The sequence below is a fragment of the Neoarius graeffei genome, chromosome 12 (assembly GCF_027579695.1).
Source record: "Neoarius graeffei isolate fNeoGra1 chromosome 12, fNeoGra1.pri, whole genome shotgun sequence".
In the NCBI taxonomy this organism is placed as follows: Eukaryota; Metazoa; Chordata; class Actinopteri; order Siluriformes; family Ariidae; genus Neoarius; species Neoarius graeffei.
Window position 1 is genome coordinate 13,254,187 of NC_083580.1, and position 13,538 is coordinate 13,267,724.

The 13,538-nt window shown below is 39.3% G+C and overlaps 1 protein-coding gene across 1 annotated transcript in view; it reads left to right on the top strand.

The window, feature by feature from the left end:
• si:ch211-196i2.1 (collagen alpha-1(I) chain) overlaps positions 1-13,538 on the top strand; it is a 235,161-nt gene that overhangs the window by 208,700 nt on the left and 12,923 nt on the right. The window contains exons 50-63 of the mRNA XM_060936612.1: positions 1-63; positions 151-204; positions 321-374; positions 2,695-2,748; positions 2,925-2,978; positions 4,899-4,952; positions 6,025-6,078; positions 6,208-6,261; positions 6,340-6,393; positions 6,512-6,565; positions 6,846-6,899; positions 8,392-8,409; positions 13,034-13,087; positions 13,468-13,530. The exon at positions 1-63 is cut by the window's left edge and continues 45 nt beyond it. Of these exons, the coding sequence (XP_060792595.1) occupies positions 1-63; positions 151-204; positions 321-374; positions 2,695-2,748; positions 2,925-2,978; positions 4,899-4,952; positions 6,025-6,078; positions 6,208-6,261; positions 6,340-6,393; positions 6,512-6,565; positions 6,846-6,899; positions 8,392-8,409; positions 13,034-13,087; positions 13,468-13,530 (738 nt within the window). The remainder of the gene's footprint in view (positions 64-150; positions 205-320; positions 375-2,694; positions 2,749-2,924; positions 2,979-4,898; positions 4,953-6,024; positions 6,079-6,207; positions 6,262-6,339; positions 6,394-6,511; positions 6,566-6,845; positions 6,900-8,391; positions 8,410-13,033; positions 13,088-13,467; positions 13,531-13,538) is intronic.

The window sequence follows — 13,538 nt, forward strand, 5'->3', positions numbered from 1 at the left end:
GGCTATGCAGGGCCAGATGGAGAGAAAGGAGATCCAGGAAACCCAGGAGAACCAGGAAAGCAGGTAAAAGACGTCAGTGAACTACTATGACGATAAATTTTGCTCAATAAATGCTGCATATATTTAAATAATTTAATATGTGTTCTCCAGGGACCAGAGGGTCTGCCAGGTATTAAAGGACCCCCTGCATTGTTTGGTCTAGAGGTTTGGAGTTCTCTTTATATCCTTTCACACAATTCTGGCCATATGTATTTGTAGCTACAAAAATGGCTTCGTGGATTTTGTCTCAGGGTATGTACTTCCCACTTTCTGATCCCCAGGGGGCCCCAGGAGAGTCAGGACTTCAGGGACCACCAGGTCCACCAGGAGCCCAGGTACGTATAGACTACTAGCAAAGTTGGCGGAGGTAAATAATGGTAATATTTCTCAATCATCAGCTGTCAGGTTATAGTCCTATGAAAATCCATGACTTTGAGTTTGACGTTTCAAAGTCATTCAAGGTCAAAGGTCATGGTGCCAAATGAAAGCCCATATGGCACTTCCTATGAGTTGATATTGGTAAATATCTGTCTACCATCAACCGTTTTCAAGTTACAGCCCTCTGAAAATCCGTAACCTTGAGTTTGACCTTTCAAAGTCATTCAAGGTCAAAGATCATGGTGCCAAATGAAAGCCCATATGGCACTTCCTATAAGTTGATAAGGGTAAATATCTGTCTACCATCAACCGTTTTCAAGTTACAGCACTCTGAAAATCCGTGACCTTGAGTTTAACCTTTTCAGGGTCACTCCAGGTCAAAGATCATGGTGCCAAATGAAAGGTCACATGGGAGTTCCTATATGCTCATAATAGTAAACATCTGTCTATCGGCAACCGTTTTTGAGTTATAATGGAAAATGTTATTTTGACCAAAAGGTTGACCTTTCCGGTGACCTTCACCTTGACCCGATTACCCCCAAAATTTAATCAGGTAATCGACGGACCATTGCCCACCTACCCTGGAAATTTGAAGTCAATCGGTGCAACCGTCTAGACGCTAGAATGTTAACAGGCAGACAAACAAACAAACAAATGAAAGTTTGAAAGAAAACCATGTAGCATATCCGTAGAAGCAGACTTGAAAGATGAACGGTTTGAATTTGTTTTGAAGTAAATATGATGAATATGAAGGAAGATATCGTGGGAAAAAAAACGATTTTGACCTTGACCTTCTCTGGATGACCCTCAAAATGTTGGAGGTTCTATTTGAGACCAATGCCCATCTATCTGGAAAGTTTCATGAAGATTGGTCCAGCCGTTTTCCCGTAACGTTGCGAACAAAAAAACCAAAGAAACCCCATTGAAAACAATACCTCGCCCCCTGGTGGACTCCGTCCCGGGCGAGGTAATTATACACATCAGGTAGTCACTTTAAATGAAAGATTTAAGTGTGTGGATTTGTTTTCTCACATTCTTGTTCAAGGAACCTGATGATGAAAATTGATGATTTACATTGTTTTGACAGCTTTATGTTTGAAAAATGGCACCACCAAAAACGCTTTAGACACAGACCTGCACAGTAAAATTGTTTATACAGAGACATTTAGCAAAATGATTCATATCTAAGGGCCCGTTTACACGAGGACGCTGTCGGGTAAAAACGACTAAATATTTTATCGGACGTGCCTTTCGTCTACATGGGGACGGCGTTTCCGAGGCTGAAAAACGGAAAAAATCGAAAACGCCTTCCAGAGTGGATAAGTTAAAAACAGCCCCCGTTGCATATCCGTCTAAACTACCCAATACGCGAAACTCTGCTCGGATCTGCACACGTCGGGTACGCGTTTACGTCATACATATGTCATATACTGTACATGCCAGCCCGGGAAGTAAGAAAGTAAGTAAAAAAGTAAGAGCATGTCTGATTACATCGATCCAACGGACCTTCAAGCTGCTCTGGCAGCTTTAATAAACATCCAGGAGTCCTTCGAACATCTATACCGAATCTGCACATATACCGTTAATGAACAGAGGCGGGTATAGTATGCTCTTACTTTTTTACTTACTTTCTTACTTACCATAGCCAGAGTAGTCAAAGTTTTCGCGGCGCAGATGTGCAGATCAGACAAGACGGAAGACGTTGCGCATGCCTGCAGACATAGCGGAGGTCTTTCACAGCACCACCTAGCCGCCTGGCATGCACATCCAATTGAATTCCACACATTTATGCGTCAGCGTATAGACGCAGATTTCCTCCTTGAAAACGGTCTTGTAGACGCGGAAAAAAGTGAGAACGAAAACGAACTTTTGCGTTTTTGTTTCAGACCGTCCCCGTGTAAAGTGGGCCTAACCTCCTAAGGCCCAAGCTGTTTTTTTACATGCATTTTTTATTTATCTTTGCTATTTGGGCTTATTAGAACCTGATTAGAATAAAAACTAAGCATCATCTTTTGATAAGATGTGCTTTTAGAGAAAAAGTATGTCCACATATGTGGATTCTTGTTCTGAATTTCCATAAAGTGCTGTCCACGCATGTGACCGCTAAGCCCTAGGAGGCTAAGGTAACTTTCTACAGTGGAACCCCACAGCGAGATCCTGCATGAATCTATTTTAAAAAAACACACACACACATAATGAGTGTAATTTTTACAGTTGTGTCAACTTATCAATTTCAACAAGTTTTGTCCACATTCTTCACGACTTTGATTGTTGCAGGGAAGAATGGGTTGGCAAGGACCAGAGGGAAGACAAGGCATGAAAGGAGACAAGGTAAGGTCATAGTGGCATTTTCATTCTGGCTTTGGCTTAATCTCTTTGCCCTTTTCAAAGTATTTTTGCTAGTGCTTTTTATATTACCACAAAGGACAATGTTTAAAGTTTGCACAGTGTAATAGAGCTCAGAAAGGTTGTGAATGTCAGCTAATGAAAGTGCTTATGTGTATTAGGGAGATGATGGCATTAATGGACCACCAGGAAATATGGGCCTCATTGGTAGGAAGGTGAGCTTACCAGAATTGTCTTATTTTCCACTTGAGTGAATAGACTTCCAGGATGTGAGCTAAAGATTACTATTAAGTCTGTACCAAAGTGTAAATGGTATTTATTGGTATTACATTGCATTGCCTGACTTTCCAATGAGCCATACAAGCTTGAGGTTAAATTCTGTCAGATTAGCTTCAGTCAGCTCGGGAAAGGTTTCTTCTCACTGAGGTTGTGTACTTTATTTTCGCCCCATTTAAGCTCCTTTAGTTCCACTGTAGTTCACAATTTTTCTATAACGCTTCTCATAAACAGTGTGACTCCTTTTGACTTTCTTTCACTACGTTGTTATAGTGGAAGTAAAGCTTCACAGCGGAGGTTATTTCTGGCAGCAAAAACCTGAAAACGTGAAAACTGTTCATTCTATTATAGACTGGTAACAAAATCCAGAATTGTGACACCCAAAGGCATTTTTGAGACAAAGTCGGCAAACAGTCTTATTTTGTCAATTTGGGTGTGCCGAATTCAAATCTGCAATATGCCGAGCTCTATCTGACCTCTGTTGACCTCTAGAGGTCATTGAACTTTGGGCCTGTAAACGTCTCAGCTGAACCCAGTTTCTCAGCTTTCTAAGGAATGAAATGTACTAAAATGATTAATGAAGTTAGCAAATGGCCTTGTTTGTTAAATGTTTGGGTGCTGAATTCATTTTTCATTTGTAAAACGACATATGACCTCTGATAACCTCAAGGTCATTAAACTTGGCCTATAGGCCTATGCATTTAACGGCATTTTTAAACTGACTTTACTCCCCCAAAAAGAATAGGAACAGACAAAAAACAAATAGAAAGGAACAAATACAACATTAAATGCCAGTCCATGTACATGTGACTTACTTTTCACAATGAGAATGCCTAGGCGATCACCTTACATAACATTGCATTACATTTAGCGGTTATTGTTTATACAAAGCTACTGAAAAAAGGACAGATTCAGCAGCATACAAAATGTGGGGGCATACAGGGTATACAGGTTAATCAGGGTTAGTATATATGAGAGTTTTTTTCTTTGTTGTTTGTTTTTTGTAAAGGCTTTACCCCGTTTAAAACAAAACAAAAAACAAACAACAAAGAAAAAAACTCTCATATATATATATATATATATATATATATATATATATATATATATATACACACTAACCCTGATTAACCTGTATACCCTGTATGCCCCCACATTTTGTATGCTGCTGAATCTGCCCTTTTTTCAGTAGCTTTGTATAAACAATAACCGCTAAATGTAATGCAATGTTATGTAAGGTGATCGCCTAGGCATTCTCATTGTGAAAAGTAAGTCACATGTACATGGACTGGCATTTAATGTTGTATTTGTTCCTTTCTATTTGTTTTTTGTCTGTTCCTATTCTTTTTGGGGGAGTAAAGTCAGTTTAAAAATGCCGTTAAATGCATAGGCCTATAGGCCAAGTTTAATGACCTTGAGGTTATCAGAGGTCATATGTCGTTTTACAAATGAAAAATGAATTCAGCACCCAAACATTTAACAAACAAGGCCATTTGCTAACTTCATTAATCATTTTAGTACATTTCATTCCTTAGAAAGCTGAGAAACTGGGTTCAGCTGAGACGTTTACAGGCCCAAAGTTCAATGACCTCTAGAGGTCAACAGAGGTCAGATAGAGCTCGGCATATTGCAGATTTGAATTCGGCACACCCAAATTGACAAAATAAGACTGTTTGCCGACTTTGTCTCAAAAATGCCTTTAACTCCTTAAATAAGCACTTTTTTGAATTTTGGTACCAGTCTATTAGATTATTATTAGTTACTGATGTCCTGCAGAGTTGGTGTTTGGTAATTAGACACATTTAATCATAAATCATAATTGATAAACCTTACTTCTTATTTTCCTCATTTTCTTTTTTAAGGGAAAAAGAGGCAAAGCTGGTTTAAGGGGCACAAGAGGACCAAGAGGAAAAAAGGTTCAAGTTCATTGGTTTAGTAGTTCTGTAACATTATCCGTCCATCTTTGTCACTAGCAACCATCCATCCATCCATTATCTGTAGCCGCTTATCCTGTTCTACAGGGTCGCAGGCAAACTGGAGCCTATCCCAGCTGACTATGGGGCGAGAGGTGGGGTACACCCTGGACAAGTCGCCAGGTCATTGCAGGGCTGACGCATAGACAAACGCCCATTCACACTCACATTCACACCTACGGTCAATTTAGAGCCACCAATTAGCCTAACCTGCATGTCTTTGGACTGTGGAGGAAACCGGAGCACCCGGAGGAAACCCACACAGACACGGGGAGAACATGCAAACTCTACACAGAAAGGCCCTCGCCGGCCACTGGGCTCGAACCCAGGACACTTGAGGCAACAGCGCTAACCACTACACCACCGTGCCGCCCCACTAGCAACCAAAGCTATTCTGATCACAGCATGTATGTAAATAAAGAATAAAGCTTGATATCTGACATCATTTGGATTAAAGAAAGGGTTCATCCCTGGATAAATAGCTTCTAGTCAAGTCTCATCCTGAGACCTTAGACTTCTAACGCTTTCCTTAGGATATGCGCCAATCCGAGGAGAGCAGACTTTTGCATTGTTCTTTTCCTGTCTGGAATACCCAGTTCCTTCAAGTGTCCCATCAACTTGTTTGACATTGCGCCCAATGCCCCAACAACTACTGGCACAACTTTCGTCTTTGAATGCCATAGCTTTCCGATCTCTCTCGCTAGATCTTGATACTTGTCATGCTTTTCTAATTCTTTCTATACGACTTTCCTGTCCCCAGGGACAGCAATGTCTCCACTGATCATCTCCCTAATCGTGTTTTTCTGAATTACAATATCTGGTTTCCGGTTGTGAATTAGTTGGTCAGTTTGAATAGTAAAATCCCACAGCAGTTTTACTTCTATTCAAACTAACCAAGTAATTCACCACTGGAAACCAGATATTATTATTATTATTATTATTATTATAGAAACCAATACAAGTGTCGATTATGAATTGAAAAGTTTAAACTAGAATTCTCTTGGCTGTCCAATAGGGTGAGAAAGGAGAGATGGGTGAGAAAGGACTCCCAGGATGGGAGGGGTCTATGGTAAGTATGCTCCACCCACCCAGATCCCAGAACAGCCCACATCACAGTGGTGTAATGGTGTAAGAGAGAAAACTGACATGTCTGCTTATAGCTTTGAAGTCCCAACATTTTTTTTTTTTTTTCTGCCAGGGTATTGTAGGCCAGCGAGGCGAGAAGGGTGAAGAAGGTGCAAAAGGAGAAGAGGTACAGCACACCAAACAATCTACTGAAATTTTACATTATTCATGACCATGTAACACGTATTGATATCCTTTTCGGCAGGGACAGAAGGGTGATCAAGGGCCACCTGGTCCACCGGGAAAAGATGGCTTAAGGGTAAAGGTTACCTGAGACAATTCACTCTTAGACAATGTCCCCAGTTAATTGCAAATCTTAAACACTATGCTCGTAGAATTCTTTATCAGATTTTTTTTTTTTTGTGTGTGTGTTTTAGGGAAACCAGGGTCCTTTGGGTCCACCTGGACTACCAGGACCAAAGGGTGATCAGGTAACTTGTGATCATGACACATGATTCTTCAAATTTTGTTCAGGTTTAAAGTAATGCTTTAAAATCTGCCAAAATAATGTTGGCTTTAGTAACTAGAGCTATTGATTCATTAACATGAAGATACATTTTGACTATGAAAAATGCAGAAGTGTTTTTTCTTAGGATACCATGAATCCAGTCACAGAAATCCTATATTTATATCTATCACTCTACTTGTACTGTTTTACAGTTTAAAATATCATTTTCCTTTTCATATTAATAGTAGTGTGTCTGTTTCTAGGGCAGTATTGGTCCATCTGGCCAAAGAGGGATGCCTGGCATACCAGGACCCCCTGTGAGTATTAAGCTGTCGTGCTCTTCCATTTCTGAAGAATATTTTAGAAACTATTAGGCTATGTGAAGAAAAAAAAACACTGTTGAAGATGATACAATTTTAAAATGTTTATTTTTTATATGTACACATCATGCCAGGTTTGAAAGACTGCCATATAATAGCTAAAGAGGAACTAAGGGCTTATTCACACCTACGTTGTTTGGTCCGAACCAAACGAACCAAATTTCCCTTGATCCGGACCTTTTGGGTTGGTCTGAATACAAACCACCGAACTCTGGTCCGGACCAAACAAGCGGACCGAGACCGAGCTGCAAGGTCGGACTCAGTCCGGACCAAAGGAACCCTGGTGCGGACCTTTTGGAGGTGTGAAAGCAGACCGGACCTAATCCGACAGTTTTGCTTTTTTGTACCTCGGGAGCTTCCGTCATTTGTCGAGCATTATGGGAAACAGAGTCTTGACACTCCACCGCAAAGTGCAAACACTGTTTTGGTTGTCAAGGGAACCTTACAACAGTCGTTCAGTCATTCAGACCAGTGGTAGGCTAGACTACAGAGTACAAAAAATGAGTAGGGGTCAAACGTGGGCCGAGGAAGAAACGCGTACCCTTGTGGCTATATGGGCAGATGTCCACATATCTGAGCTTTTGGAGAGAACACACAAAAATGCCGACGTGTTTGCTGTATTCAGTGAGAAAATGAAGGAGAAGGGGTTCACGCGCTCCCCAGAACAATGTCGGCTAAAAGTGAAGAAACTCCGTCAGACCTACATTAAAATCAGGGACATTCTTTCAAAAAGTGGCGGTACTAGCGACGCAAAAAAGAAATTCATCTATTACGATGGATAAGGCGAATATCCCGACACATACATCCTCCATCTTGCGTGAAGAGCCAGAACTGTCACAACATGATGTGCGCTCATCAGCGCTATCCTCCGTAGCCGCCTTGCCCTTTGAAGTCGTCGTTGATAAATTACTTGTACAAAAGCATAGTAATCGCACAATTGTGAAAACAGTAAAAACTGGAAAAAACATATAGCTTTGATGACATTAAAAAGAATAACAGCACGGAAAGCCTCCATGACTACTTTTGAACTTAACGCTTTGTGCGCGTGTCGTCTCTGACCAATAGCTGAACGACCTCAGGGCGCGTGGCTTTGTTGACAGATTTTGGTCTGCTTACTAAAATGTACAGTGTGAAAGCGAACCGCACCAAAATGAAAAAATAAAAAAAAACATTTGGTTCGGACCAAAGCAAGTGAACTATCGAACTGTCCTGGTCTGAATACATCCTAAGACCCAATGTTTGTCCAACTTTTTGAAAAATATATATATTCTAGCATATTGAAAATGTTGTATGTATCTTAACTATCTAAATATCTTAAGACAACTAAAAATATAATCTTTAAAAAAAAACAGACAAGGACATTAAATGAGTTGCTCATCACATTAGAACATCTTTGAGTGACACATTTCTTATTTCTCCTATTCTGCAGGGCTTGTTTGGAGCAAAGGTATGGTATTTTATATGAGAGTTCCCAGTGTTCATCAGGATAAATGTTCTTGAACACATGAGCGCAAAGTGTTTAGTGACCACTAAAACCATCAGGTCTATGTTAGTGGTGTTTTTAATATAGAAAATTGCTTTTAATATTTATAGATTTTCGATAGGTCTGTTTGCTGGATAAGGTTTAATATACAGATTGATCAAATTCAATGCATTTAGGTCTGGACAAGAGGCCATATATAAAACAATGCTTTAGAAACGGTCTATATAGCAAATAGAGGGAGTCAGCAAAAACTCTGCATTAGTCTTGGTATATTGTCATAAAGTCTAGTGATGGAGACAGAAAGCATATTTACTATAAGTCCATCATCTGGGTATTTCTATCGAAATAGTATGTCATTTAAAAAAAAAAAAACATGCTGCACCTTTCTTCAAGGAAATGGGTTAAAATGATTGAAGTAGATATGAGAGCAGCACGCCTCACCACGTTTCTTGATATTGTATTCATTCAGACCACAAAACATGTTCACAATTATGCTGCTTCATGCTACATTTCCACTTGTGCCAGTCGTCATGAATATACTGGGAAAAAAAAAGAGAGAAATGGTCACAGCTGTATAAATACCAGCTCAGAAGTTTTCACCTTGCTTTCGGAATCTGATATATTTTTAATTTTATTTATTTGCACAAAAAACATAAACAGTGAAGTAATGAAATTAATTTTTAAAAAAACAAAGTGCAGGAGGAGAGAAGAAGCCTAACGAGGCTTATGCTAAGCCCTCCTCCTTTAAACTAAACAAATACTATCAACAATACTAATGAGATAATTCTCAGATGAATTAGTAGAACATAGATATACAGTTAGTTCCATATACATTTGGACACTGACACAATTTTTTTTTTACCTGTTTACTGAAACATTTCAAGTTATAGTTATATAATGGACATAAAGTCCAGACTTTCAGCTTTCATTTGAGGGTATCCACATTAAAATTGGATGAAGGGTTTAGGAGTTTCAGCTCCTTAACATGTGCCACCCTGTTTTTAAAGGGACCAAAAGTAATTGGACAATTGACTCAAAGGCTATTTCATGGGCAGGTGCGGGCAATTCCTTCGTTATGTCATTCTCAATTAAGCAGATAAAAGGCCTGGAGTTGATTTGAGGTGTGGCGCTTGCATTTGGAAGATTTTGCTGTGAAGAAAACATGCGGTCAAAGGAGCTCTCCATGCAGGTGAAACAAGCCATCCTTAAGCTGCGAAAACAGAAAAAACCCATCCGAGAAATTGCTACAATATTAGGAGTGGCAAAATCTACAGTTTGGTACATCCTGAGAAAGAAAGAAAGCACTGGTGAACTCATCAATGCAAAAAGATCTGGACACCCACAGAAGACAACAGTAGTGGATGATCGCAGAATAATTTCCATGGTGAAGAGAAACCCCTTCACAACAGCCAACCAAGTGAACAACACTCTCCAGGAGGTAGGCGTATCAATATCCAAATCTATCATAAAGAGAAGACTGTATGAAAGTAAATACAGAGGGTTCACTGCACGGTGCAAGCCACTCATAAGCCTCAAGAATAAAAAGGCTAGATTGGACTTTGCTAAAAAACATTTAAAAAAGCCAGCACAGTTCTGGAAGAACATTCTTTGGACAGATGAAACCAAGATCAACCTCTAGCAGAATGATGGAAAGAAAAAAGTATGGCGAAGGTGTGGTACAGCTCATGATCCAAAGCATACCACGTCATCTGTAAAACACGGAGGAGGCAGTGTGATGGCTTGGGCATGCATGGCTGCCAGTGGCACTGGGTCACTAGTGTTTATTGATGATGTGACACAGGACAGAAGCAGCCAGATGAATTCTGAGGTGTTCAGAGACATACTGTGTGCTCAAATCCAGCCAAACTGATTGGTCGGCGTTTCATAATACAGATGGACAATGACCCAAAACATAAAGCCAAAGCAACCCAGGAGTTTATTAAAGCAAAGAAGTGGAATATTCTTGAATGGCCAAGTCAGTCACCTGATGTCAACCCAATTGAGCATGCATTTCACTTGTTAAAAACTAAACTTCAGACAGAAAGGCCCACAAGCAAACAGCAACTGAAAACCGCTGCAGTAAAGGCCTGGCAGAGCATTAAAAAGGAAGAAACACAGCATCTGGTGATGTCCATGAGTTCAAGACTTCAGGCAGTCATTGCCAACAAAGGGTTTTCAGCCAAGTATTAGAAATGAACATTTTATTTACAATTATTTAATTTGTCCAATTACTTTTGAGCCCCTGAAATGAAGGGATTGTGTTTAAAAAAATGCTTTAGTTCCTCACATTTTTATGCAATCATTTTGTTCAACCCACTGAGTTAAAGCTGAAAGTCTGAACTTCAACTGCATCTGAATTGTTTTGTTCACAATTCATTGTGGTAATGTACAGAACCAAAATTAGAAAAATGTTGCCTCTGTCCAAATATTTATGGACCTAACTGTAACAAAAATCTAATACAGTTCAACGGATTGCAAAATAAGCATATACAATTAAATCAGTAACAATGACAAAAAATAACACGACGAAAATGCATTCTAATAATGTACTATAAATCAAAAACCTAACGAAGTACATATGATGAAATAGAGGATTTAGAAGTGGTTGGGACTGGATAGCAGATGGTTTTTAAGGTTACATTTGAAAGTTATCATCGAGGTAAAATTCTTTAGGGAGAGGGGAAGATCATTCCATACATCGATGCATTTGTATTTCACACTCATTTGGGTCAAGGAAGTTCTGAATAGGGGAATGTCTAACTGAGTGCTTTGGCAAGTTAGATAATTGTGAAACTGTGAGCGAAAATTAAGAAAGCTGTCAAAAGTGTCCGTTAGATATAACTTTAACCTTGTTTATAACTTCCTCCAAACTGAAAATCATCTCAGTTGCTGTTAGATTTAACCAGTGTTGAATTTGAAATGATTGAATGTTAGATTTAATGTAAATTTAAAGCTGCATTAAGTGATTTAAGTTAGTTTTATAGTTTTAGTGTTAAGACTTTATGATTTTAATATTTTAGAGCTTTTTAAGATCCTTTATTATTTTAAACTATTACATATACTATAACAGTGATTTTAAACTATTCCTGTGTAACTTGACCAAGTTACTGTGTGACCTTCGTCCAGGGGAGAAGACACTTCTTTGCTAGACTAAACATGTCTTTGTTTAAAAATTGTCGTTAAGAACATCCACTGATATGAAATGTATACAGGACATTTTGTTCATGATTGATCCAAGGTTTCACTCACACATACATATTGATGGAATTAAGATGTGTTTTGCTCAGTCCAAAGTTTACTGACCTACGTCATCATACCATCACACCATAGTCTGACATCCTACGACGCACACACATAGCATAGACACACCCACAGCTGCATATCCACACAGACACCCACACACACAGACAGATATCAAACAGTGATGTCACTTCATCCACAGATAACACACATATAAAATCCCCTGTATTCTTGTCTCATGGGGGACTTGTGAATAAAGATTGCGAACTCATGGGGTTCCTGTCTTTCTTTCGCGACTCACCCCCAGATGTCTGGGTGACACGGGGGGACTGATCTCGAGATGGTGAGGGCCAGAGGTGAAGAAACCTTTCAGGTGCAGTTTTCAAATTCTGCATTTTTCCAAATAATTTGTAAAAAAAAAAAGGTACATTTTCTCTTTTCACCCAAAAACCATGGGATGCAATTTTCTGAGCTCCACTATATATAGTACAGTACATGCTGGATGCAATTTGCTGGGGGGGGGGGATCATCCCCCCCCTCTGGTTTTTATCTCTGCTGAAAAAAAATCCTCGGGGACAACCCCGTCAATAAAACAAACAAGCCAAAAAAAAAGTTGACATGACAGGCATGTTGTGACACAGTTTTCTATGGTCTACATTGCACTCACTTTCAAAATGACCCGAAGTGGCAGCTTTGATGTTCACAAACGTCCCCAGCAAATAGATACATTGTAGATAATAACAATATCTTTGCGTTCTATGCAGGGATGCAAACAGTGCGCCTTTTGGCGGATGCCGCCTTTATCACGGCCGATTTTTTTTTTTTAGGGGGAGCGTTGGAGTGTCTGATTATAATTTCAAAGTAAATTCTGTATTAAAATTACTAAATAAGCAAATCCGTTACAGTCCATGAAACAGGAAGTATAAGGATGAGAAAAAAACAGTTTAAATCGGAAAGCTGCGCACAATGTGAACTGCACCATCAGAGCAAACTGTTCATTTAGTATTCATGTATTTTAGTGATTTTCGAGTCACTGTCCATTTAATCCGGAGGGAGAGAAACATCACAGCAACGCGACAAGCAATGCGAACTTTGTTGTGTTAGTGTTCGTGTATTTAGTCAGAGAGATAGGAAGGTGAATTTACTATCTCTGGTTTAGTGTTCGTTTTCATTTAGTGTTATTCATTTGATATCATCGGATGTTATTGAGCTGTTAGCCTATTGTTACCTTAATTTTGTGACGTTTCATGATTTAAAAAAAAAAAAAATCCCCCCTTCTGGTTTTTTGACAAATCGCACCCTGAGTACATGTATAATGGCAATAAAACCTGTCCATCTGTATTTGCAGGGTTTGAAGGGTTTTCAGGGAGCTTCTGGCCCAGCTGGAAAGAGAGGTCTTCCAGTAAGTGTCTTATGATCATAGGCAATTTTGTTTTTATAGCCATTTATATCAGACTACTTAACATTCAGCTGCAATTCTTCAGTGCTACAAGCATTGCATTTCAAAAACCCATGCATACAAATTGAATGTTATCACTATAGAGAAGGATGCATATAGAATATTACAAGCATCCTAGTCATAGGAGAGACGGTTTAATCAGAGCCTGGCGCTGAACGTTGGAAAAAAATAGCTGTTTCAAAAGACCCTTTTCTTTGAGGACTGTTGAAGTATGTTAACAAAATAAATGAATATTTTTATTTATTCATATGTCATTCAGATCATGTGTATGTGTCCTCTGTCTGCTTTGCTGTTTGTGATGTTTTGATTTGTTTCTTTTTTAGGGACCAGCTGGACCCCCAGGACCTCCAGGCCTCTCTGTGAATCTTACTTTGACCCAAATTAAAGCAAGTCA